This window comes from Drosophila gunungcola (genome assembly GCF_025200985.1).
Source record: "Drosophila gunungcola strain Sukarami chromosome 2R unlocalized genomic scaffold, Dgunungcola_SK_2 000013F, whole genome shotgun sequence".
Classification (NCBI taxonomy): Eukaryota; Metazoa; Arthropoda; class Insecta; order Diptera; family Drosophilidae; genus Drosophila; species Drosophila gunungcola.
The window spans coordinates 706,289-732,638 of NW_026453171.1; the positions used below are offsets into that span (position 1 = coordinate 706,289).

Below are 26,350 nucleotides of genomic sequence, written 5' to 3' on the forward strand. Positions count from 1 at the left end.
CTTTGGCGGCGAACGGAGAGCAATTACAGTTAGCAGAGCGAGATAAAACTGCCGAGCGCTCGAGCTCTGCCTCTCGCGGCAGAACTTTCGATTTTTCATAATAAAAAGGTTACAACTAAATCTCGGGCGGTTTAGTCGGCAGATAAATTCGGAGCGAGCGCGCCAAATACAAAATCCGCAACGCGATCGAACGCTTAACCAACGCAAGCCCAAAAACACAAGCTTAGAAAACCATTACAATTCCGTGTCCTCGTCGTTTCCATCGCCCCGAAAGTCAGTCAATAGCCACTGTCAAAATGAAGCCCCAGACCAGCGAACAAAATGGCAGCTCCCAAAATGGCGACAGTGCCGCGGACGCCGTTTCCGTCGCCACGATCCCGACGGCGGAAGCCTCCGCCGCCTCCAGCACCGAGCTGGCGGTCTCCAAAAGCAGTCAGCAGCTGAAACTGGAAATGCTCAACATGGAGCTGGCCAGCAATGGAAGCGGTGAGTTCTCCGGAAGAAATAGATAGTTCTAGTTCCGTGGTTCGGGATGATTTCCTGATCTGAGTCACAGGGGTAGACAGAAAAAAATGATATTCGATAAGATAGATATCTACCTCATTCAGATCGTTTACGAATTTAAAAGTCTCGTACAACGAAATACCAACCAAAAGTTCATTAGAATGTATCCATTTGGTGGGGAGAGATTTTGAAAATAAGATGGTTTAACAAACCCCTTAACAAATCTCTATCGATTTTAAATACATTCTTAGCATTTTAGCAATGTGATAACAATCTGACCCAACCCAAATTTAAGAAAAGTGTAATTATATTATGCTTAAGTCGCAGCGTACGAGTCGTTAGTTTGCATCTTACATTCTAAAATGTTCAGCTTATCATAAAAATAAAATCCCCAATTAAGGGGTTCCATAGTGTGGCTTTAATTTGAAACATTATCGTCGGTTGACTCTAAAAAAGCACCCAAACATTATTAATATTCTAGACTACATCTTCAAATAGTAATTCCCTTTCAAAGAATGTGACTCATCAACTAAGGGGAATTTGCTAAGAGGTTTATCCAAAGTTGTGTTTTGAATTCAAAAAGGCTAAATAATACATACAATATTTACACAATACAATGAGTTGTTTATTTGAATAGTTTTCGTTTGTTGTCCTTTAACTCTTCAGAAGTCTTAAAAATACTAATAAGTTGCCATGGAAAGATACCTATTCCTAGACCTGATCTTGATCTAGTTTCCGTGTGTAATACAACACCACCCGAAGTGGCTGATGGCGCCGAGATGTAATCTTGGCCCGACATTGCATCACACATAGATTAGTGAGCAATTGTAATTCAATCAGATGCGCATAATGATACGACTCCGATTTCCGGCGATGCTGGGCCGCATAAATCCGAGAACATAAACCGCAGAACGAGAACTCGGATTTCTGGCCCATATACAAACCACACACTAAGTACCGGATATCAAGAGGAACATAAATGTACATACCGAAAAGAGGTGGTGTGCTAGAGAGCCACTAGCTCTGGCACTGAACTAACCTGGACTGGACTGTGCCTATTGACATTGACATTGAAAGATTTGCTTGGCGCTTGGCGCTTTGCACTTGCCACTTGGCACTTGGCAGATTCAACGAGAGCGGAGCCAACTGTGGGCCATGAGCCAAAGACAAACCCAAAGACAAAGACATAAACCCCTCGGCTTGTGATCCGGTATTTGGCCAAAGGAAGGGTAAGGGTGGTTGGGTGAGGGGAGGGTACACAGAGACCTGAACTACTTTTGTGAAGGTTAAAAAAGTGTTTAATTGCGAGTACGGCGCTCCAAACGGTTTCGATTCGTGGGCTTTGGCCGTTTAGCCGTTTGGCCGTTTGCCGTTTTCAGTTTCTTCGATTGCCCCTCAGATATCGGGCTTGTGTCTGCGTCGGTGACTAATAAGCCGAGCAGCAGTGAGCAGTACTTCACATTTGAGCGATTGCGGTCAATAAAAAGACTGACTCTGACTGGCTGGTTGACTGAGAGCCGGGCCTCACGGGTGTTTCGCCGCTAATTGAGGCACTTAAAAAATTCTCCAAGAAAATGCCAGGCGGTGGCAACCCTGCCAACTCGGAGTCCCCGGTTCCCCAGTCGCGCCAAGGCATTCCTGATTCCGTAATGCGTAATTTTCGGCTACATGTTGCGACGCGGAGAGCCGGAGAGAACACCTGCCCTGTGGAAAATGTTAATGGTGGCTTAATTGCATTGCACTCCAAACAGGTCGACAACTGAGGAAGCGACTAGCTTAAACTTACAGGGCCTAGTAATGGTTTATCATACAAATTGTAATCAAATACAAAAAAAAAACTCAGTCCTTAAGCCTTACCTCTATGTTTTTTTCATATCGAAGGGATGTTACCCTTAATGAGGTTTCACTGTGCCGGACTACGTTTAGAACGATCAATGACAATGTCATCTGCAGCTGTCTTTACTATATGTTACCTAACCCAGCCTGTGCTATTTTCAACTGATTTATTCTATCTCAAAGAGCGGTGGGAGGTTTTAATCTATTTCTGACTGTAAAATAACTAAAACCGATATAGGTTAATTTAAAAAATTGCCTAGACTTCTTTAACTTGTATTTAATAATTTTTAATTTATTTTTACACTTATCTTGCAAATGAAAGGAAAAGGGTTTATTAAACAAATTGTCTATACTTCTTTAAGTGTTATCTTAAATGTGAATTTGCCATTCCTTTTTATCTTACTTAACTTAAAAGTTAATTAACAAATTTTATAGACTTCCTTAAGTTTTATCTTGCTTGGGAAATTTTAATTTATTTTTCCTTTCTCAATATAAAAAAAGAAGACTATTAAACAAACTTTTCTTAATAAGGATTTTCCGAGTCCACATTTGGATTTGGCACACCGAAATCAGATCCCATTCATATAAATTACTTGAGTTACATAACGTTGTATTTCAGGGTGTTATTTACGATATCTTAAGGACAATTTTAATATCATTAATCCTGATGTGTCGAATTTTGCGTTTGATTGTACAAAAATATTATTATTCCTAACCTTCAACTCCGTACCCAAAACAAATTCTCTGTCTGTTTGCCCTATGAAAAGTTAGAGACCGAGGTGTTTCACGTTGAATCCCCAAAAAAATTAGCATGTTCAGCTCTTTGAATTCAAGGGAGAAATTGATGAGATGCGGAATTTATGCAGGGAATAAGCATATCTAGACAGCTGGGGGCGCAGACACTTTCAATAGAAGCCCAACAAGTTAGATGCTGCAGGGTTTCCCGAGCAAAATTAGGACGATTGTGGACGGGGTAAATGTTTTATTGAATTATTTGTTCCAAACTGGTATCCATATCCATGCTCGCTGCCTTTTCGTGGATGGTCGCTCACATAATGGTCTCCTCCTCCAGCATGTACTCGGTGAGATCGGCTTCGCCAGTCAGCGTGGTCACCGGCACTCGGTTCATCTGGGCAACCCGCTGGCTGGGCCACACCATCACGTCGCAACAGTTGGTCAGCACCACAACATTGGTGCTCGGAGTGGTGGTGCACATCAGGTGGGCCGGCTTCTCCTGGTCGCACCTGTTGAATTTGCGCCGGAAGCGGAACTTCACGGGCAACGAGTTGCCCATCACGCTCTCCTCGTCAAAGTACGGCGGCAGGGCTCTGTTGTACACCGGATTCGTAGTGGCCGGCTTCGTGAGCTGTGGTCGGGAATAGATGGGAAAAAGTATATAATAAGATTAGGTTCTGCTTAGTAGACTTAGATCTTGGGATACCAATAAGATAACTTTAAAAGTTAACAATTTAATAATAGAATTGATGGCCAAAATGTGGCAATAGTGGCCTATTTCAAGTATCAAAATGAGCCAAAGCTAACTTGCACTTTTGTAAGATCTTATTCCCATCTTCAAAATCTTGGGGTGACCATCAATTTAAATAATCAATTATGTATGTCAAAGTGCATTGTGGTTTATTTTAATAAAAAAATCAACACTAGTCTTAATTAATATTAATTAATTTTACTGGATTTAATTCCATGTAACTTATCTAATATTTGAAATTGGAATGTTTGAGCAAGGGGTAATATAGAAGAGGTCACTCACCTCTTCCAGCACCACAGAGGTCTTGAGTCGACGGCAGGGATCACAGTAATCCGACGCAAGTGTGTTTTCTGGTGTTTGGCTCGCACAGGGATCCGGTCGAGGCTCAGGTGCCTTGGAGTCTAACCCGCCGCCACGCGTCACGATGTCGTTTCCGCTCTTCCTGCTTGGATTCATCGGATCCTCGCCCCGCAACACGCGCTCCTGCAGGAACTCCTCCTCGATGTCGATCAACCTCTTGACGGCACAGTCGCGTTTCAGAAAGTTCTTAATTACCGAGAGATCGCGTGGCACTGCGCCGATTACGTCGAAGTCATCGCTCCGGAGTTGCAGGCGGTGCGCCATGCTTCTGGACTTCTGCAGCGGACGGAGAGGCGGATGGATGGAGGCTGGTTAGAATTTGTATTTTTTATCTGGGCTCGAAGCCTAACTGCTTCACTTGAATATGTAACTTAACTACCCCTTGACGTCTGTCACCAAGTCGAGTAGTTTGGGCGAGTCTGAAGAATATGGCAAACAATCCGTGAGGACAAAGAAGAAAACCTTGAACACTTAATGTTGGCGCCAGGCTGTGCACACTTAAGGTCAACCAAAGAGCGTTTAATTATTTGGACCATGTTATTGTGTCCAAAAAGTCAGAAATCATTTTGGGGAAATCTAACAGTAATCGTAAAAACTAAATTCGTATTTATTGATTTTTTTTTGAAGAGATTTGTATTAAATTATTTTATGTATTAAATTAGCCTTAAATATAGCTTAACAGAAATGCTAGTGCATTTACCCAGTCCTTACACATTTATCTATTTGAAAACCTTTAGTGCTATTTCTTTGTCCGTTGCTGTAGCTTTGGCGCCTCCTTGCAGAGCAACAAGTCCAAGTGCAGTTTGAGAGCCACTGGACTGTGCACATCAAACTGTGGGCCTGCGCTCAGCTCGGTTTATTTCCGCTCACCTAATCTCCGCTAAACGCCAGTCGCAGCAGAGCTTGCGGGCGGGTGGTTGGGGTTTTGGTGGTTTGCATTGAGCTTTCCGCCGCTCAAAGCTCCGGTCGAGAGGTTCTTATTGCCACTGCTGGCCACAGCAGCCAGCAGAAGAGCAGAGCCACCCGAAGTGCCAACACACGACACAAAGTCCAGCTAATAACACAAACGAGACGAGACACCAGCGAGCAAAATATAGAAAACAACTTCGAAGATTGTGTGTGCGAGCCAGCCGTCAAATTGAGTTCCGTTCGAGTGGCAAACAAACCTGAGTAGCCGTACCGCCATGAGCTTCACCCGCCAACTGTCCGAGATGAGTGCCAGCGAGCTGAACGACGCCATTGACGACACCAACTTCCCGCAGGCCCACATCCTGTCGCGCGGCCGCAACAACAGCGTGTGCTCAACAAGTAGCACCTCGGGCACCTCGTCGCTGGCCGACAGGGCGCAAACATCCCAGCCGGAGGAGACCCATCCAGGAACGCCCGCTGAGGACATAGTGGCTCCAGTTGTTCCCGTGGCCGGAAACCAGAGACCCCGCCTAATCCTGAAAACCAACGGCAGCACTCCGGAAAGCGATGGTACACAACCGAAAACACCAATGACACCGCGTACATCGACAACGCCAGGTAGTGGTGGGGTCAGGCCAAGACCAGGGAACGAGGGACTCTACGTCTCGAAAGCCATGCAGAACCGATTAAACTAAAAGCTAGGATGGTAGACAAACTCTTTTTGAACATAAAACAGCCTCCTATCAGTGATATGGGGTTTGGTCACAGAGGTCACAGATGCGCCTCGAAATGGGGGATAGAACATAGACAGCCACACACAGCCGCCGAAGGGGGCAATGCCTCCCTATCTCCCATGATAACGATTTTCATCTTGTTCACATTGGCATTTCCACTTTTACAGGCCACGAGAAGTGCACGTTCCACCACGACCTGGAGCTGGACCACAAGCCGCCGACGCGAGAGGCCCTGCTGCCGGACATGGCTCGCTCGTACCGCCTGCTGTTGGGCGGACTGGGCGAGAATCCCGATCGCCAGGGACTCATCAAGACCCCGGAGCGGGCGGCCAAGGCCATGCTGTACTTCACGAAGGGCTACGACCAGAGTCTCGAGGGTAAGCACATCTCATTTGGGGCAATTAGCACCAGGTCAGTGATCGGCGTTGCTCATCCTGGGTTTCCCACTGCGAGCGACAACTAGTTTATCGTGAATGATTCATGCAGTACTCCACCTTTATCGGGGGTTCCTCAGTCCGCTACAGTGCATTAGTGCAATTACCACGAATTAGTGAGTGGATAGGTAAAATACAGTTACAAAAGACGATCCATTAGAGAATTTCGGGTACCTTCTATCAAATCTAAGTGATCCAAAAACACGTATCTAGATTCTAGAATGATATTCGGAACTATCAAATGGCAATGGTGAAATCTTTTCGCATCGCCTACTGCAGAAACAATAGCCTGCATTTGGCCTGCATTTTATCTTCATGTTTACAACTGCAATCGCATTTGAACTTGTCATGTAATCAATGCGAGTCGTTTGAAAAAACCAAATGGAATTGCGAATAATACGGCTACCAGCGAACCAAACCGGTTGTCCGAGATAAAAATCAGGTTCTACAGTTTGTCAAATAAAATCGCATGTAAATTTAAGATCAACAACAAACAACGCAAGTGTGCTGACCATTTGAAAGCTAAATGAGTTAAACGAAAGTGAATAGCCTTCGGCAATAGAATGGGTTGGCTTGTGTTTAACCCGAATTCGAAGAAGGCAAGAGGCGCGGATTCAACGTGACTTGCCAATCTGACATTGAGGGAGCCGGAGACCCCAGACGTTGGTTGTGGGTTTCGTTGGTTGGTCAGGAAACGCACTGAAGCTTTCCGGTCTGTATATTAAGAGCGGGAAAGTGGGTGTGCGGCTTTGTTCCGAGCAACTAGTCAGGGAATCTCAAGAGCACATCGTTTAAAGCGAAAGCTCACACTCCAAAGGAACCATAACCACCAAGTCACCCCCCGACGACCACTTTAACACTCACACTCGCTTGAACTTAACATTCAGTTATGCAGCAAATAAATCTAACACGAATTACGCGCGGCATAAATCACAAGTAGGAACGGCATTTGAGTGGCTTCGTGTTTGTGGGACATTGGGCGGTCGTTTCAGCAACGACTCCGTGGCGCAACGGTAGCGCGTCCGACTCCAGATCGGAAGGTTGCGTGTTCAAATCACGTCGGGGTCAACGATGGGGAATTTTTTTTTTTCTTTTACCAATTCTTATTATCTTTCGGCAGACGTTCTAAATGGCGCCGTGTTCGACGAGGATCATGACGAAATGGTGGTGGTCAAGGACATCGAGATGTTTTCCATGTGTGAGCACCATCTGGTTCCGTTCTACGGCAAAGTATCTATCGGTTACTTGCCCTGCAACAAAATTCTCGGCCTCAGCAAACTGGCACGGTAAGATACGCCTTAAGCAATATCTGGAAACATATTTTATTAAATTACATTTTTTCTTTCAGCATTGTGGAAATATTTTCGCGTCGCCTGCAAGTCCAGGAGCGCTTGACGAAGCAGATCGCAGTGGCCGTAACTCAGGCAGTTCAGCCTGCGGGTGTAGCTGTTGTAGTAGAGGGAGTGTAAGTATTTAAAATTGCATTTATTTCAATCAAGAAAGATATTTGTAGGCTATAAGATACCTGGTACTTATGACCTAGTTAGGGAATGGTTTATTGTCCCTTAGAGGCTTTAATTCTTTTTTAAGTCTACAATAACCATTTTATTTCTTAAGCAGTGGGTGTATGAACAGTTGTTAAACAAGTGTACTTTGTACTTTTTCTGATAACGCATTTCAAATTTTCCCTTTTCCAGGCACATGTGCATGGTGATGCGGGGCGTGCAGAAAATCAACAGCAAAACTGTTACCTCAACTATGCTGGGCGTGTTCCGAGACGATCCCAAGACCCGTGAGGAATTCCTGAACTTAGTCAATAGCAAATAGAGTGGACACTAAGGACGATATCGAAATCCGAGACCATCTAATATTTTTGGAGGCGCTTATATACAAACAAACAAAAAACGAAACGAAACACAGGGTCCATTAGTTTATGTTTTTAGGATTGATTTCTTTTAGTTAGTGCAATGATTGCCTTGTTGATTTGTGTAAAAATTGTTGGAAATTCTGTTAGATAAATACATTTACCTAGAAGAGAGTAAAGAGCGGCGAGATTCGAAGAGGTTGAGAATTGATTTCCGGTGTTGGGTAGTTTTATGTTCAATTTTATATGCAGTTTTATGGCACTTGAACGATAATTTTTACAATTTATACATACGAATAATGCATTGTGCAATAAGGGAACAACTGATAATAAATCAACGCAAATTGTTTAGGGAATTTACAATTTAAACAGAGTTCATAAAAAGTAATCAAATCTGTACTTATGTATGTATGTTATCCTATATAACAACTTATATTCAAATTGTTCTGTATAAGGGACGTAAACGTATTGGACGATTTTAAATGTTAAAATTTAATGCTCATTGTGTAAATGATGTTGCTTGTAGTAAATCGAAGCTGCTTATTAATTATACAATAAATTATGTATTTAAACACTGTTAAAAAAAATACTTTTCTTGCCAAACGTGGTAAAAGAAAAAAAGTTTTACTGGCTTGACCCCGACGTGATTTGAACACGCAACCTTCCGATCTGGAGTCGGACGCGCTACCGTTGCGCCACGGAGTCCACTTGGGGGGAGGCTTCCAAGTGACAGGAATGCCCCAACATCAACAGGTTGTTGATTCCAGTCGTGCCGCATTCATATCAGCACCAGTTTAAGCACTGCCAAGAGCATCGGTGGTTCAGTGGTAGAATGCTCGCCTGCCACGCGGGCGGCCCGGGTTCGATTCCCGGCCGATGCATACTTTTTATTTTTGAACTAGCTTCTTTTTTGGTGTTATGGACCCTGCTAAGTTTTTTACTTGTTTTATACTCACTGCTCAGCTTTTCTCATGCTGAGTATATATTGTATACTGTTGTGTTCCCGCTGGCTCAGTTAATAAATCTGTATATATATTTGTTTCCTTTATGAATCCAAAACACATATGTTGTATATCCTGAAAATTTTAAGAAGATCGGTGGACCGAGCTTTGCAAAGTACACTCGCGATTCAGCGATTTATTCTGCGGGCTCTCTGTCGACACCGACAGTGTAAACGGTCGTGTGGCTTCGGCAAACGTCTTCGGTTTAACGTACACAAATGCAAGATAACATGTCATGGTATTTGTGTGGACATCACTGGTTAATCATTATGCGTCAAAAAATGATACATTAGAAATATAGGATGTATATTTCAAAATGTAGTAAACACAGAAACATCTGATATCTGATGTATTTGGGAGTGCTACGGTTTTTAATTTTACTTTTATTTACACTTTAAAGCAAAACTCTGCAACTCTTCTGATTATACTACGGTGTGAACGGGCCCATACTGAGGGATTTTTTGGTAAGTAAAGTGACTTTGATACGGTCACACTGGTCGTCGATTCGTTGTCTTGTGGAAAAGTTGGGTGGCAGAGTGATACTTTTCGATTTAATTAATTTCGCGCTGATTAATTGCTTTTTCCGAACTGACACAACCATTACGAATCACAGTTAACACGGGTGGCACATGCCGAGCAGGCCCCCAAGAAATTCAAAAGACTGAAAGCTCCAAATAGAAATAAAATCGCTGCACCTGCACAGACGTGGAACGGAGGTGTCTGTGTGCATCGCGATTTCTAATCACTCGCAAGACTTTCTTCCACTAAAAGTGACCAGAAAAGAGTCCATAGCCCAGCCATTTAGAAGTGTGCCACATTTAACCCCCCGAAGACGCCGTCCAATTCCGTAAGCCAGGCAGCAAATAGAATTAAATAACAGGGACAAGAAAGAGAGAGATAGTGAGAGAAGTGGGCACCTGGCGAGGGGCAGGGCATTTTTTCAGAGATTCGCTTTTATTCTGGACAACGACGACGACAAGACGTGAGTAGATTTGGCATTTTTTAATTACTTTCCGTTTAAAAAAAATGAAAACTTTCGCACTTACACACGTAAAGGTGCATTCCAAGCAAGTGTATGCATATCCAGTTAGAATCCAGGGCTGTCTACTTTTTGCCGGCCCAAACTAACGGATCCTGCAAGTGTGTGTTTGTGTTTCGTCCCTGGAATTTCAAGGCTAAATTTTCCAATTTTCACAAGGCATTTTAAACATAATTATCTTTGTTTCTAGCGAATAACAACACCCAAACATGAATGGACAACCGCCCAATGCGGGTCCTTCGAATGTGGACCTATACATCACCCACCTGGATCACGTGGGCCCGTACCTGAAGGTCTACGGCCAGGTAAACAGAGACGCCGCCTTCCTGGTCAGCAAGCGCATCGAGCAGGTGCTGCCCACATGCTTTGCCATCGAGCCCAGTTGGTCAGTGGAGCGCCAGCAGGCTCTTCTCACACCCGGCACATTTTGCGTCTTCAAGAGGACGAATGGCCCGGCTCCCGGCGATGTGGAGTACATGCGGACACGTGTGGTCAGCGCAGAGCTGGACGGCCAGATGATGCGGACCGAGATCGAGTTCCTGGACTTTGGCTACAAGCGCACTGTGAACAGTCATGATGTGAGTGTCGATACACCATCTCTCCAGATTTCAATATAAACCCTCTTATCCCATTCAGTTAATGTTCCCCAAGCAGCCCAAGCTGCTGCAGAACATTCCCCTGCTCTGCTCCCAGTACATTGTGCTGGGCATCTGCTCTGATTGGGAGGCTGATCTGGCTGTGGTTCACCAGCTAATCGTCAACCAGACTGTACAAATCGCAATCGATCCAATACAGATCTGTGGCCAAAAGTTCGCCAGCCTGCGATGGAAGGACTTTGAGCTCAACGAGTTTCTGGTGCAACAGAGGCAAATTGGAGCCCCGGTGGCCCCACAACTCATGAAGGATCACTGCAAGAAGCTGTGGAAGGATGCTCCGCAGTCGCCCGTCATCGAGCACAACAACAATAGCATACACAATGCAAAGACGCCCACGGACATTGCCCGTGAGCAGCTGGCGGTGCGTCGATCCCTGTCCGCTCGCCTGGACGCACAGCGTTCGATCCAGGTGACGCCACCAAGGCCGCTGAATGTCGACGCACCAGACTATTCGCCCAAACAGCTGCCTCTGTCTAATGTGGTATGTGACACTTGAATTTCTACAGAAGCCATCTTTATAAAAACATTCCATTTTACAGACAAATGTACAGGTGCCAATGCAAGGCCTGGCCAATACTCAGAAGCCGGCGTTTGTGCCGGCAAATCCTTTTAACCGTGCCAACTACCAGGCCGTTGAACCGGCTGCTCAACCTTTTGTGCCCAAGGCGGCTTCCCGATCGCTTTACACTTACTATAATGTTCGCATGAACAAACCGATGACCGCCATGCCACTGGTTGCTCCAAATGTCCCCTTGCAGCCCTATAATCAGTCGGTGAACTACGTGCCACTTAGTTATGCCCCGGCACGCTTCACCCCGCCGCCAACGCCTTCGCTGGCGCAGCGGGCCCAGCAACGCACCATTCCGGCCTTCAGAACCACAAGCTTAACGGTAGGTCGCAACTACGACGTGGATATAAGCTATGTGGAGAACGGTCCTTACCTGTTCTGGGTGCATCTAAAGAGCAGCGGCAGTGATCTGAGCGCCATGATGGGTCAGATTGAGCGCACGAACCTAAAGCCCCTCACCCAGGCTCCAGAACTCGGGACCGCTTGTGTGGCCCGCTTCTCAGAAGATGGCCACTTGTATCGCGCTCTGGTTAGCGCTATCTACGCCCAACGTTACCGCGTGGTCTATGTCGACTACGGTAACTCGGAGCTGCTGTCGACCAGCGACCTCTTTCAAATACCACCAGAGCTGCTGGAAATAAAACCATTCGCCTTTCGCTTCGCCTTGGCCGGAACCAAGGAGATCGAGCCCATTGACGAGAGCATGAAACGGATTTTCAAGAAATCGGCCATATATATGAACTTCGAATTGACTGTGCAGCCGCCGGAGAGCGTGGGCTCCATGCAGACCTGCCACCTCAATCAGAACGTAAGTTCAAATATTATGTTAGGCATACAGATAACAAATAATTACCCGCCAAACAAAATTTAAAATAACCTCTAACCAATGCATTGCAATGTACAAATCTGACGATTGATATTTCCATTTAGGGCACCAATATGCTGGAGCTACTTAGACAGCTGAAGAACTCACGTCAATCTTACGCCAAGGCGGAGCAACTGCAAAACGACGACGCCGTAGAGATCCGCTTTATTGATTCGCCCAGCAATTTCTATGTGCAGAAAGTCTCCAACATCGGAAAGTTCGAGCAGCTGATGGACGAAATGTTTTCGTACTACAATGCAAACCAGAAAGTACCCGATCAGTTAATCTTGGGCGCACCCTGCATAGTCAAATGTGATCAGGAATGGTATCGTGCTGAGATCCTGCGCGTTGATGATTCTGTGATTGTAAGGCACGTAGATTTTGGCTACGAACAAAACGTAAAGCGCCACCTTATTGGACACATTGCCGAGAAGCATTTGGAGATGCCGCGCCAGGCAATCAAGTGCTGTCTGAAGGGCTTCGAGAACAGCGAACTAAGTCAGGACAAGATCACTGACCAGTTTGAGATGCTGGCTGAGGAGTCCAACATCCGTCGTCGCACATTCAGTGTGCGTATCTTTCGCATCGAACCCGATGGTCTGAATGTGGTCAATTTGCTGGCCAAGAACCTGAATGTGATGAAGAAACTATACAAGCTTTCCATGCCCTTCGAGCAGTATCTATCGCTCGAAAAGGGTCAGTTCAATGCCAACAACACGCGCGCGGAGTCGGTGGTCTCTTCTGAGCTGGACAAAAGCCTAATTCTTAACTCTACCAGCATTGTGGAGAGTGAGGATCGCCTGCAGTTACAGGACAAGCAGCAGCAGCCACAACAAAAGGAGCAGCCGCAACAGCAACAGCAACAAACTGTTGAATCTCATCCGCCAATGAAAACAGGGGGAAGCAAAAACTCCGGAGACTGGGACAAGCGCAGCTCCACCTCGGCGGGGTCAAAGGACAGCAAGCGTCAGCAGCAGCAGCACAGTCAGCGATTCGATCGCCATTTGGACTCGAGCTTTGAGACCCAGAGTACCAGCAGCTACACCAGTGGCATGAGTTCGCCCCGCAAGGGCAACCGACAGCAGAATGGCCGTACGCCGAATCAGTCCCCACGGCACAATGGAAAACAGGAAGCGAATAAAAATGCGTGAGTCACATTTGCATTTAGTACTAAAAGTACCTTAGCATTATAGCATTTTCCTACTAAAACTCTATGCCTTTTTCCAGACGCTTTAATAACAACGAATCACCACGCAAGAATCCAGATGGGCAGCAGAAGAACCAACGCTCTCAGAATGCACCACAGGGTTTTGCCCAAAAACCGCAGCGTCAAAAGTCCACGCTAGACGGTACCGCTAGCTCAAAGCGCACCAGCGGAGTGGAGAGTGATGCGACCTCATCCACCTCCGAATCGGTGGCAGCCACTAGGCCGGAGAAGTATGTCCCCCTAGATAAACCCTACGTGCTGCAGGAGATAGGACACCGGGGAAGGAGGCTGCTAGTCTGTCTTGGTGGGTTTCGCCTTTTCAATTCTACGTGGTGCCAAAGTCGGCCTCCGCCAAGTACGATACCGTCCTGCGCGATATGCGACAATTCTACCGTCAGAAGCAGCATCAGCCACTTCAATTGAAGGTTGGTTCCACTGTGGTGGTGCGCCAGCGAAAGGACAACGCCATTCTGCGAGCTACAGTGATCGCCTGCAACCACATGATGCGCAAGTACCGAGTTTTTTGCGTGGACACGGGCAGCCTAATTACCGTCACATCAGAAGATGTCTGGCAGCTGGAGCAGCGCTTCGCAGAGCCACCCTGTATGGCCCATCGCTGCAGCTTCCACAGCGTGGTCACCAACTACGATCCCCTGTACATTGTGGATCGCATGGAGAAGTTCGTTCCAGTCAATGCCAAGGTGGATTGCGAGTTTCTGTCCAAGGAGAAGAGCAACCACGGCTCAAATAACACTAGTAGTGTCTCCTACACAGTCAACATGTTTGTAAACGGAGCCTCGCTGCGGGACACACTGGTCAAGGCCGAATTCCTGACTGAGGTAGCTTCAGGTAAGACAATTTGTTTCCACCTTAAATTACAAGGATATTTAAACTGTTAGCTAAATTAAAAAACACAAAATCATTCCGAAAACTTAGTTCATACCATTTACCTTTTTTTAATTGAAACGTTTAACAATATTCCTTAATATTTGTCCAGAGATTCGCGTAAGCCTTTTGGCTGGTCAGCAGATAAGAGGCAAATTCACTTCCATTCGGGACATGACGAGCTTTAAGGTTCAGCTTGATTACTGCAACAATGTTAACTTCCTGTGCAGCTACGACGATGCGAAATTCGTGAAGTCCAATCCTGATTTGGCCAGGCGATTCAAGGAGTTCTACGAGGGCAAATCGTTTGCCTTTAATGTTAAGAATGTCTGTGAAAACAACATGTAAGTATTATCTGAAATTTACTATATCAGCACAGTAACAGCATTCGTCAGATAGTTTAACTTTAGTTGGCTTTAAATTCGCTTGTCAAATAACATTTAACAAACTATTAAACTAATTGGTCTGTGATTTCTGATTTGATTAATTTAATAACTACATTTCACTTTAATTCTATCTCTGGGTTAAATTAAACTCATTTTATTTATTTTCTTACGAATTTACTTGTAGGTATTAAACGTTGTATACACTATCAAGATTTTATATTAACCAAAACAATTTTTTATCTGTTCTTAAGCATTCACCTAAGACCTGTAATGCCGCTGTTTAAGGAGGATCGCAAGGCATTTGTCTGCCCCTATCCCGTAGTGCTGAGCTCATTCCAAGCACTCGTGGTGTACACCGCTAAGCCTTACCGCATATTCGTCCAACCGCAGGCAATTTTACCTGCGATGCAGAATTTATTGGATAATATGTTTGAGCACTATGAGGCCAAAGGTTAATATTCCATATTACATTACATGCAGGCTTATAGTAAATCTCTTTCTCTTATATATTAAAGGTAACTCCTTGAAGAAATACGATGCGGGACAGATATGTGCAGTCCATAGTTCCGATGGCAACTGGTACAGAGCCAGAATCTCTGGAAAGGATTCAAGTGCGGCACGCATCGAGGTGTTCTACATCGATTACGGCAACACGGATGAAGTAAAGCGTGACGATATCAAGGCATTGGACAACAAGTTTTATGAACACGCGAGCGGCTTCGCAGTTGAAGTCAATTTGCCGCTCGGTCGTCCAAGCAACGAAACCAAACTACAGGCGCGTCTAGGTGAGATTCTAGAGGAGAAGGTTGTCACTGTCAAATCGATTGAGGTGCGTCGCAATCACCTCATTGCCGATGTTCTACTGGAGAACAATCAGAGTGTGACAGACCTGCTCAAGGCAGAGAAACTCATACCCGGCCAGGATCTCGATTACATGCGCAAGCAGATGGAGAAGGGAAAGGCGCGCACCTACGAGTTTATTGAAATGGTGGACCTAACCTTGGACGACGAGGAGGAAAAAGGGCGCAAGGAAACTGGCAGTAACAGCAAGTCGAGCTCGGCAAATGCCTCGCCCAAGAAAAAGCAACATAATGATAAAGAACGGGAGCCAAAGAAGAGCAAGGCAGTGGAGTCGGCTCCATCTCCTGCCATTTCACCAGTTCCAACGAAAGCGCCTACTCCGGTTCCTGTGGAGCCAACACCAGTGCCAAAACCACCCACTCCAGTTCCAGTGCCTGTAGAAGAACCAGAAGCCAAGCCAGTCGTCCAAGAGGCCGCTCCTGAGCCAGCGAAACCTCCAAAGGAAGATCCATACAAAGACATGGAAACCGTAGTGCTTAGCCATTGCGACAATCCAGCTCACTTCTTTGTTCATCCCATCGACCGGCTGGAAAAACTGCATCGACTGCAGGAAAACCTTCAGATAGTATCTCCGTCGTTGCCTCAATTGATGAATGTGGTGAATGGCGCTGACTGCATTTCGCTGTACTCGGTGGACAAATGCTGGTATCGCGCCAAGATCATGGATGCCGAGCTGATGGTGCTATTGTTTATCGACTTTGGCAACACGGATTGCGTATCGGACACAACTGACATTAAAGAGAGCATGTGGTCGCACATCGAGCCTTTCTGCTTGCCCTGTGCACTCCCCATTTGCCCCAAAGGCACTGCCGATTGGGTGGATGCAGCGAATGGCCTCTTCAACGAATCATACACAAAGAACCTGCACTTCGAGTACCTTACCCAAGGGGATCACCAAACGACCAGCTATGTTAATGTGTTTATCGAGGGCGAGGACGTGGCCAAGAAATTGATCGCCGATGGATTTGCTAGGCCCCTGGAGTATGTGACCAGTGGATGCAGCTGCTACATATCACACGTAAACGGCATTTGTGACTTCTTTATTCAGCTGGAAAGAGATTCAAAAGCGCTCGAGCTAATAGAGATGTATTTGCGCGATGAGGAGAAACTGAAGCCTTTGGAGCGCTTCGAAAAGGGCTCCATTGTGGCGGCGCTCTTCGAGGACGATGAGCTGTGGTACCGAGCCCAGTTGCTTAAGCAGCTACCTGACTCCCGATATGAAGTGCTCTTCATTGACTACGGCAACACCTCCACCACATCAAAGTGCCTGCAGCTTTCCGAAGAGATTGCTAGCCTCCCCAGCTTGTCCAAGAAATGCACTCTGCAGTTGCCGGAGGGTTACACCTCTTGGTCTGCAGAGGCGGAGGCTAAATTCGCCGAGCTAACTGGAGAGGGTGAGCTGGTCTTCACCACACAGCTTATAAAGCCAGGTCAGGATCACGTCACCATTGATCTTTTGTTGGATGGAGAGAACATAATCGAGCGACTGCTTCCATTGTGCCAGAGAAAGGAAGCAAAGGAAGCCAGCAAGGAGTCGCTGGCAGTCACCACGAAGGCCATCATTACACACGTGGAGAATACCTCCCATATGTACCTACAGTTTAGCGAGAAGGATGCCTTGATGGATATTATTTGCGAAAAACTGAATGGCACAATGCTGCAGCCCAAGAAGGAAAAGGGCTTAGTGGATGAGTTGTGCGTGACTCAATTTTCCGACGACAAGGAATTCTATCGCTCACGCATTCTGGAAGTGCTCGATGATGACAAATACAAAGTCATATTCGTTGATTACGGCAACACGACAGTGGCTGACAAGCTGTACGAGTTGCCCCAAGAATTTACGCTCATCAAACCTGTTGCCGAGATCTGCAGCCTGGAACACAGCGCTGAATTCGAGAAGAACAAGACCTTGGCCCTTGCAACACTTGACGCTCTGCTGGACAGCTGCAATGGTGTTGTGGCTGTGGAGTTTGTGGACAAGACGGCCAGTCCGCCGGTGGTCAGACTGACATCCAGGGATAAGAAGGCCCTGAACATCAACGAGCAGCTTCAGAAGCTCATTGAGGCGGAGTTAAAAGTAATCCAAAAGAAAAACGAGAACTCCGAATGTGTCATCTCGCATGGCAACTCACCGAAGAGTTTCTATGTGCAATTGAAGCACAATTCAGCAGATTTGGATTTGATTGTAAAGACACTGCAGTCGCTGAGCAGAGAGCAACTGAAGATATTGGGCGCTCCCAGGATAAATTCAATGTGTGTGTGCTACTCTCAGGAGGATGCCTGCTACTATCGGTGCATCATTAAGTCTGTTTTGGAGGAAAGCAAGGGCTTTGAAACCTTTTTGCTGGACTATGGAAACACTCTGACCGTTTCGGAGGTCTGGCAGTTGCCCCAGGAGATAGAGTCGATTTCACCACTGGCCTTGCACTGCCAGCTGAGTGAGATCCCAAAAGATGTGCCCGATGTCAAGCTAGAGGAGGCCTTCGCCGCTCTACTGGAGCAACATTTCGGGGAAGTCTACGAGATAACAACTCAGCCGAATGAGGATGGAACGAAACCGCTTTCCGCTCAACTGCGTATCAACTATAAGGACTTTGCCCAGGAGCTGGCCAGCACAGTGGCCGGGGTGCAAAAACCGCTCGAAGTCGAGCTGCACAACTGCGTGGTGGTGCAGTACGATGACCCACGATCCTTCTACGTCCAGATGGAGAGTGATGTGCCGGCGTTAGAGAATATGACTGATAAACTGCTGGATGCAGAGCAGGATTTGCCCGTTTTTAGTGACCTTAAAGTGGGAGCTCTGTGCGTCGCCCAGTTCCCAGAGGATGAGGTTTTCTACCGTGCCAAGATCGTCAAGGTTTTGGACGAGGGCAAGTGCGAGGTGCACTTTATTGATTTCGGCAACAACGCCGTGACCCAGCAGTTCCGCCAGCTGCCCGAGGAGCTGGCCAAACCGGAGCGATACAGCAAACACTGCGAGCTAGAGGCGGCCACCATGGCCAAGTGCGATGTGGCCCTGCTGCAGACATTCATTGACGCACGTTTCTCCGAGACATTCCAGGTGGAGATTCTGGCCACCCACGGAGCTGGCACCCATGTCGTGCGGCTCTTCTACCAGAGCAAGAGCATCAGCGAGATGCTGCGCCTGCAGGAGAAGTAGTGACAGATCGGACGGATTGCAATTCATATATACTCCCAGATGCAGGAGATTGTGATTAGTTTGGCTAAAACATGCGTTGTATTATCTATTGAGTTGAACGAGTTTAACTTATTCAAATGGAGGCGGAAGCCCTTACGATTTTGATTAGCCAAGATGCTTCATTGATTTTTCATGGAAAACCAAAATGAATGCTAATTTTAATTTACATTAATGAATCAATACGGAAAACACAACCACATTATCACCAAAAAAAAAAAAAACAACAAAACGAAAAAATCGAACAAAAAAAAACGAAAAAACATTTTGAAAATGTACAAAAACAAACGAAAAATATTTAAAAACCGCAAAAAAAAATGTGAAATCTAGATAAAATTGGCACTAACCAATGAATGTTAGTAGCTTTAAAGGCGAAGGACGATTTATATAATGTTGCTCAACCTTGTGTAAAACAATTTTACATCATCAACGAACGTTGGCGAATTGAAGAGAAGCGGAGAGAATATTGAACCTCCGGACGAAGAATTATTTATTTTCCCTTTATAACTTAATTTTTACATTCTTTTCTCGATTAACCAACTGAAGATCACTTATTTGTTTTTCATTTTTACTTTTCATTATCTAAACAAACGAAAAAACATTGCAAAGCGAAGACTAAAAGAAACGTACGGAAACTAATGGAATATGGGTTTATGTATTAAAACCTTTAATAATCACAATGTCATATTTTTCTACCATTTCTTTTTCATGTTGTGAACAAAATATTAAAAACAAACCAATAAACATGATGAAAAGTAAAGCCATTTTGTGTGAGTGTGATTACCTGGTGTTTTTACCTGGATTTTTAGGTACCAGTTAGCGGTCGTCACTCGGTGAATTATGGGTTTATGGTATGGCTCTAAAACTTCCACTCAATATGGAAAAGTGTGGTACGGACCGGGCTCATGTCCACACATGAAGAGATCTCTGTGTTGTCAGGGTGTCGGGCTAGCTGATAAGGAAGGAATTAAGACGTCTGCCCACATTTACGACATGGGTTAAGCTCTCATTTCTGAGTATGATACCATGATCATTCAGCACTTTGTTAGTCGAGTCGCATGTACACTGGTATTTCCAACTGACCGTGGATGCTTCATTAGGAAACCCTTCCCACCCCGGTTCGATTGTGATTATCATTTATTTGCTAATTGAATGAGTGGCCGGCTAAATCAGAAATATCCACATTTGAGCTGTCAAAACCCCTAAAACATTTCAATTTTCAGCGGCACAGTGTATCAGTTTCTATTGTTGTTATCACGGAGATGCTCTCTCTCTCCCGAATTTTCTTTTCGAGTTTTCCCGCTGCAGCAGTGTCATCTGTTCATCTGTGAGTGTTCGTCTGCTTTATCAGTGTTTTTCGGTGCGAGTGAGTGCTCGGCGATCGTCGGAGTCCGAAAGGCCCAAAACTGAACCGATCGTTTCAATTCTATGTCTGCGGTTGAATTGAACGGTTCCGGCTAACGTGCACGCTCCGTAACGGTCGCTCTATTATTTTCCGCCGCAAGCTGTTTATAATTTAAATATTTAAAAGAAAATATACAAAAGTGTTTTAAAAATATATACGAAGCATAAAATATTTATACAAGTTTATAGAAGAAAACAAATGAAGTGTACAAAGTGAAATAACAATCAAGTCACTTCCTAAGGATTATCGTCTGCAACTTTAAATGGGATTATACCTGAACACTTGAAATTTCCAAGCGGTAAGCTGATAGCAAAATCTGTTACAGAACGTTATCGTTTGTTGTTTTCGACTCATAGTAAGGGGCGGTGGGTTATCATCAATAGTGGAACCACATAGTACTGCGACTAGATTGCACAACAGCTGCAGCCGTTAAATGAAATTTTCTAATCAGCAAACTTAGCATTGAAATGTGCCCCAGTCTCTGGTTTTTGTCGAGCTGAAGTGTCCGGATCCAAAAGAGTCTCTACTACAACATAATGCGATAGAGTCCAAGTTAAATTGATTTCAATTAGGGGAGGCAGCACAACGGCAATTGGAGGCTTCTGTGTGTACCGTACATATCTTTCAGATAAAACGAAAGTCACATTATATACTTGATGTGTATGTATGAAAAGAAAAAGTTTTAGGGATAAAAAGCATGAGTGTTTATTCAGTACTTAACGTTCGTATAGAAACACCTGCTTATCAAGGGGGAGACTAATCTTACAGCGTGTGTTCAAGAAAAAGAAACGAAAGTCTGAAGGGAAAAACGTGCTGAACAAAGTAAAGCTCTACAAAATAACAGATTGAAACATAATATTTTCATTGAAAATTTGTTGTTTACCAAAGAGTTTCTTAGGTATTCAAAGTTTAAGCATAAATAAACATTTCTTAGGGTGACACGATCATATCGACTGGCATTCCGATTGGCAAGTAACTGTATCTGGTTTGGATTCTTTTGTTTTTTTCCTCTTTTCATTCTCGAGGCGAATGTTTTCTTGATTGTGTTTAATTGAAATAAATGAACAACGCTTTTTTATACTACACCATTCTTTACGGGGTCGTTGTTATAGCCATTTAATTAATTTTTTTTTGTTCTTTGCATCGCTGTTATAATTTGGAAATAACTTTACGACGGAAACGGGAACAAACCCGATAAGAATACTTGAAGTACTTTGATAAGCTTTCAAGAAAATGTGATTATTACCCAATGGCATTTGTCGGGGACCAAGAAGGTAACCGAGATCTGACGACACAATAGTAAAAGTTGTCTCAAGCGATGTTTCATCACAGCATCAGAGCGAAAAGTCCAAACAAATAAATCTTTATCGTACTGTCGAGAAATGTGCATAAATCTCGGGGCCCTCCAGCTCACCCACCTGTTGAGAGTGAGAGAAAGGCGGGGGGTCCTGGTCGAAAGATATATGCTCATCATGCACGGGCTTGCCCGATAATATATGCATCTTTTTCGACGCCCACAATGTGTGACAGGAACTATCACAAGAGCACATAAATCCATTCACAAATGTTTAGAATGTTATTAAAATATTTGATACTAATTTCGAGTTTTTTATGCCACCCAATTTTTTTTTTAGGGGGTTTTCGATTCCATGTTGCGTTTTGTTATCCCCATAATCGCTTGGCCCGAAGAACAGATAAATAATCCCTCGTCGTCATATTTATCATATCGGGCAGGCTGCAATGCGTTGGTCGACAGTCGGAACCCGAGAGGTGGGTGTGGGAGTATTGCCTTGGACCGTTCCGATCCGTAACCCATTTCTGCCACCCCATTCGCATTTCCCATTGTTTGTCTGGTCGGCGGCAGCCGCTTGATTGAGCCTAATATATAAATAAATATGGGAACAAATGCGGCCAAAGTGGAAAACATAAATTCTGACCCCTACCAAATCCACCTCTAATAGAACAATGTCTAAGGCTAAGGCTGATACCCCATTTGATTTGGGAGGCGGTATCGGGATCGGGATCGATAGTGGATATTCCATTTGGTGCCTGGCATTAGCCCTTTTTATGGCCAATTTCTTTGAATTCTGAGCCCCCCAAAATAAAGAATTTTATATTAGAGGCGGAAGGGAAAAGAATAAAAACTCTTCGAATCCATAAGTTTGCAGTTGGCCGCCACTGTTTATATTGCCCTCTTGTTCTCACCGCCGTTTTTGGCTTTTATGCTTAATTTTAATTTAAATATATGAAATATATTTATAGCCTTTGTTGCGGTTGCTGTCAGTCCCAAAAAGTGTGGAAATAGCTTCAATATTTCTTTTGATATTTTTCTGCTTCGTTTTTTCGCTTATCCGACAGGCAGCTCTAATGACAGAGGTGGCGTACACTGGGCGGCGAAAGTGTGCGACTGGTTTTGCTTTGGCTTGGAGCAAACTTATTGGCAGGACTGTTTTGAAGAGCATATGTCTCTCAAGTGGGGCGCAACATTTTTTGGTCAAAGGCCAAGACACTTCAGCTAGCAGGAAAATAACAAAAATTAATAAATGGGGGATTCATGGCGGCTAAATATGGGCCATGAATCATTATTTTGTTTCTAGTATGACCAACGAATCGTTACTAACTTTATAAATGATTCGCACTCTTTTGTTTTCTTTGTAAAAGGCCAAGATCTTATCGGCCAACGACGTTTCGATACGTCTTAATTCCGCCACTTGTGCGGGCTCAAAGTGTTTTGCCAATATGGATGGATATCTGAGTGTCGTTCATCATTCGTTGGCAAACATTTAAGGTTTGGGTAAATAGAACTTCCCGTTTTTTTGCTGACATACAATTGATTTCTCGAGAAATTCAGTTTTGTTGGGCAAAACAAAACTTCAGCTGCGACAGCAATTAACCCGAATGTCACAAATGCAAAATTACAATACTCAAGATATTACTCATGAGGTTCGGTTTCCATTTTCACATATTTCACAAAGCAAAATCACGCAAAGGCAGCTGATACAAAGTTGGGGGAAACGTGCAATTTTCTAATTGCCCTTCAATGGGGCGTGACAGAGACATTAACAATGGATTCTGGCCATTTCAATTTCCCAAATGTGCATTCCGAGTGGGCTTACATGTTAAGATCATGTCAAGATATATGTACTTATGCGGAGGTATAAATCACGTTGTAGAATTCCTATTTCTGGCCCATAATCGATTATTGTTTTCCACTTTTCCTTTTTTTTTTTTTTGGCAAATTGAGGAGAGTGTTTGTGAATCTGACACATTGCAAAGAGCCATAAAAGCATTCTAATGGAATATTTGGATGATTTATGGCTACCACACTTGCTGTTTGATGTTGAATTAAAAGATATACGCAAAAAGGCGATAAGATATTGTACAAGGAAACAGACACCGAACACTTGCTGTCAAGACTCTCCCAAAATGAATCTATCTATAAGGCAGTGAGTCAGTTATTTTCGGGCTAGTTGCTTTTATTATTATAGGGCTGCAACTGTTTCCGCCGCAATGCGGAATCATCGTTTGTTATTGTGCATGAATGCAGCCGGAATGACACTGATTGTGTGTTACGTATACGCAATGTGAGCATCGCTCATACGCTGGTCAACAGCTGACCTAGGCTTCGAATTTTAGCATTGTTTTGAATTCTGCAGCTGTATATGTGTATCTGTTTTCATGGGTTAATTCCATTTGCAAGGTGCGGGAGCTTCGCTTGATCGAGCGCTTTCAGTTTCGGACATGGATTCACCCCTAAAAACCAACCCAGACCCAGACCCCTGGCGATCGGCAATGATCTTGTAAATTGCTAATTCGAAAATAAACGCTTTGACGCGCCCACGAGTGATCGTTCGAATTAATTTATTGTTCTAGTTCCAGTCAAGAAAATAAACAAGTTAGCGCCAAAATTGTCGAAGCCACAGTTTCGATGGGTCAGCTCTATATATTATATATAAATTTATTTTATTTGTTTACTTTGGCAGAGCATGGAACTGCATTGGCAGCTGCTGACGTTCATCGTGTGTCTTCAATGTCTGCGTTCCGCCGGATTTATCCTGCAGGAAGAACGCAAGTGCACTTACGGCCGTATCGAGAAGCTGCTGCGCATTCGGTGCTACGATCTGGACCTCAAGGAGGTGCCCCAGAACCTCAAGACCTCGGTGGAGGTGAGTAACGATCGCGGGGTCAGACGACCACGTCGTCATCGGCCCCTCGCCACATTTAGCCTCAATTGAGCTTAATTAAAGAATAAAGAAGTTGCCCACAAACATAAATTTATCCATTACACGGATGCACGTACATACGATCGCGGTATATGGGAACCCTAACCATTCATAACTCTCAACTGTCACTTAATGATCAGACAATTCGTTGGCAATTTTTGTAGGTTCTGGACCTATCGCACAATCGCATCAGGAAGTTGAAAAGTGGCTCGTTTCAAAGGTACACAGACATTAAGTTTCTGATGCTCTATGATAACATGATCTTATCGGTGGAGCCGGGAACTTTTGAGCCACTCACCTCGCTCCAGGTAACAACGACATCCAATTAATCAGCGACTATGTCTTTAATTAATTCTCTAATCGGCATTCCCAGGAAATAGATCTTTCGAATAATGGACTGACAACGATTCCGCTGGAGTTGTTTCAGCTGCCACGACTGAGAAATCTCTATATCGACAGCAACGAGCTGACATCCCTGAACCTCCAGGCGCTGGAGAAGCCCGTCCGGGCACCACTGGAGTACCTGAACATTGCAAACTGCGAACTGCAGGAGTTGCCCGACCTGGGGATACTACCTAGTAAGTAAAAGTCTATGAGTCTATAAGTCGATTAAGGTTTTTACTCAAATCAACAAATCTGGAAAACCGAATTTAACTTATAACAAATACTTACGTTGCAAGATTATGTTGCCCATTAGGATAAATGCTTAAATTTATTTCTTATGAGTAACCTATAGATCAAAGTTTAATATTAAATTTAAATTTCCGTTTTGGGTGACATTTTGGCCAACATTAATATTTTTATGAGATCATACCTTACACTAATTAAATGTGTTTTGACGTTTTTAATTTACCTCTACAAGATATTCAAAATTAATACACATAATTTAAGTGTGGCCTACTTCAAAAATACACTTTTCAACACATTTGATTAATTAACAGAGCTATCTAATATGAATACCCTTTTTTAAAATTGTTGAACAAAGGGCCACTTTCACCTAACTAACACCATTTTCACCATGCAATTTCTTCAGAGCTCTGGCAACTGAATGCCTCAATGAACCCGCTGCAGGAATTCAAGATCGACAGCCTGGCGAACCTGTGTCACCTGCAGGTCATCGATCTGACCAAGTCGCAGCTCAGCCAGTGTGGCTGCCAGCAGGTCACCAATCATCTCATGATGCTCGGCGCCAGTCCGAAGTTCGTGCCCGTTTGCATGGGTAAGTGATGGCGATGGAGGCGATGCGGTCGGAGCAGCTGCTAATTTTGGCACATGACCAACTTGCAATTCCATTTTCAGAGGCGCTCGACATCCGCGAATGTCCACTGCCCTACAATCGGACGATCCACTCGGCGACGTTCGCCAGTTGCCAGACGACTGTGGAGTTGGCCGAGACGCGCAGCTTGTGGCTCTTTGGCGCAGGCTGTTTTGGAGGCGTTTGTATCGTGCTAATAAGTGAGTATTGGCTGATATAGTTATATAAAAAAACGTTATAAATGTATATATTTCGACAGTTGTCATCTTCTGCGTGATACATTACCGGAGAAAACGAGCCCAAAGACGAAAGAGAAATGTCCAGAAGCGAAAGCCTTTTGTGATCTCGCCCAAAAACGCCATCAACAACCGTCATCCGGAGGACGAGCCTCTGCACTGTGATACTGCCCGAAAATAGCACTTTAGTTAGTTAATTAGTTAGTTTTAGTGGCCAGTTATTTATTACATATCATTACGTCTTAGTTTAGCCTTAGAGAATCGAATCATTCACCAAAAATCACCAAAACTAAAACACCACACAATCAAAGATAAATGCCTTGCTCAAATGCCACCGCTTATTTACTTCGTTTTATGTATAAGTAACATTTATTTAATAGGTATGAAAAGCAATCGACAAATTATAACGAATGACAATAAAACTTTAATTTAAAATGGGA

At 44.4% G+C, this 26,350-nt stretch overlaps 4 protein-coding genes and 3 non-coding genes across 10 annotated transcripts; 5 read left to right on the top strand and 2 right to left on the bottom strand.

Moving 5' to 3' along the window:
* The first annotated feature begins 129 nt into the window (after positions 1-129).
* LOC128256297 (GTP cyclohydrolase 1) lies at positions 130-8,323 on the top strand. 4 transcript variants are annotated; one of them, XM_052986599.1, is made up of 5 exons: positions 130-486; positions 5,997-6,206; positions 7,384-7,549; positions 7,612-7,728; positions 7,961-8,323. In XM_052986599.1, exons 1-5 carry the CDS (start codon positions 297-299, stop codon positions 8,088-8,090), a joined length of 813 nt encoding a protein of 270 aa, XP_052842559.1. In that variant the 5' UTR covers positions 130-296; the 3' UTR covers positions 8,091-8,323. The 4 variants fall into 4 exon arrangements, with proteins under 4 accessions (XP_052842559.1, XP_052842555.1, XP_052842556.1 ...); XM_052986595.1 differs by lacking the exon at positions 130-486 and adding an exon at positions 5,178-5,716; XM_052986596.1 differs by lacking the exon at positions 130-486 and adding an exon at positions 5,179-5,713.
* Positions 3,303-4,732, bottom strand: LOC128256299 (uncharacterized). Its single transcript, XM_052986601.1, has 2 exons — positions 4,109-4,732; positions 3,303-3,706 (listed from the first exon to the last, which is right to left on the bottom strand). The coding sequence occupies exons 1-2, from the start codon at positions 4,448-4,450 to the stop codon at positions 3,389-3,391; spliced, it is 660 nt and encodes a 219-aa protein (XP_052842561.1). The 5' UTR covers positions 4,451-4,732; the 3' UTR covers positions 3,303-3,388.
* On the top strand, positions 7,260-7,331 carry Trnaw-cca (transfer RNA tryptophan (anticodon CCA)). The gene has a single exon. It is a non-coding gene; the product is annotated as a tRNA-Trp (tRNA).
* Positions 8,324-8,760: 437 nt separating the features above from the next.
* On the bottom strand, positions 8,761-8,832 carry Trnaw-cca (transfer RNA tryptophan (anticodon CCA)). Its single transcript has one exon. It is a non-coding gene; the product is annotated as a tRNA-Trp (tRNA).
* Positions 8,833-8,937: 105 nt separating this feature from the next.
* Positions 8,938-9,008, top strand: Trnag-gcc (transfer RNA glycine (anticodon GCC)). The gene has a single exon. It is a non-coding gene; the product is annotated as a tRNA-Gly (tRNA).
* A 599-nt stretch (positions 9,009-9,607) lies between these two features.
* LOC128256260 (maternal protein tudor) lies at positions 9,608-19,551 on the top strand. The gene is given in 10 exon segments (XM_052986543.1): positions 9,608-10,110; positions 10,358-10,745; positions 10,804-11,304; positions 11,363-12,199; positions 12,322-13,403; positions 13,484-13,728; positions 13,731-14,312; positions 14,461-14,692; positions 14,986-15,185; positions 15,250-19,551. Coding segments are annotated over 9 exon segments (7,554 nt in total). The 5' UTR covers positions 9,608-10,110; positions 10,358-10,376; the 3' UTR covers positions 18,756-19,551.
* Positions 19,552-20,190: 639 nt separating this feature from the next.
* On the top strand, positions 20,191-26,350 carry LOC128256261 (transforming growth factor beta activator LRRC32). The gene is made up of 7 exons (XM_052986544.1): positions 20,191-20,494; positions 24,180-24,362; positions 24,584-24,727; positions 24,793-24,997; positions 25,453-25,638; positions 25,719-25,874; positions 25,934-26,350. The coding sequence occupies exons 2-7, from the start codon at positions 24,183-24,185 to the stop codon at positions 26,089-26,091; spliced, it is 1,029 nt and encodes a 342-aa protein (XP_052842504.1). The 5' UTR covers positions 20,191-20,494; positions 24,180-24,182; the 3' UTR covers positions 26,092-26,350.

Excerpts from the sequence above, each read along its gene's own strand:
- LOC128256299 (XM_052986601.1), bottom strand. The coding sequence starts at position 4,450 with ATGGCGCACCGCCTGCAACTCCGGAGCGATGACTTCGACGTAATCGGC. Across the intron at positions 3,707-4,108 it reads CCTCTGTGGTGCTGGAAGAG|CTCACGAAGCCGGCCACTAC; the intron begins GTGAGTGACCTC and ends TCCCGACCACAG.
- LOC128256297 (XM_052986595.1), top strand. The coding sequence starts at position 5,371 with ATGAGCTTCACCCGCCAACTGTCCGAGATGAGTGCCAGCGAGCTGAAC. Across the intron at positions 5,717-5,996 it reads TACATCGACAACGCCAGGTA|GCCACGAGAAGTGCACGTTC; the intron begins GTGGTGGGGTCA and ends CCACTTTTACAG. Across the intron at positions 7,729-7,960 it reads GCTGTTGTAGTAGAGGGAGT|GCACATGTGCATGGTGATGC; the intron begins GTAAGTATTTAA and ends TCCCTTTTCCAG.
- LOC128256261 (XM_052986544.1), top strand. The coding sequence starts at position 24,183 with ATGGAACTGCATTGGCAGCTGCTGACGTTCATCGTGTGTCTTCAATGT. Across the intron at positions 24,728-24,792 it reads AGCCACTCACCTCGCTCCAG|GAAATAGATCTTTCGAATAA; the intron begins GTAACAACGACA and ends CGGCATTCCCAG. Across the intron at positions 24,998-25,452 it reads CGACCTGGGGATACTACCTA|AGCTCTGGCAACTGAATGCC; the intron begins GTAAGTAAAAGT and ends CAATTTCTTCAG.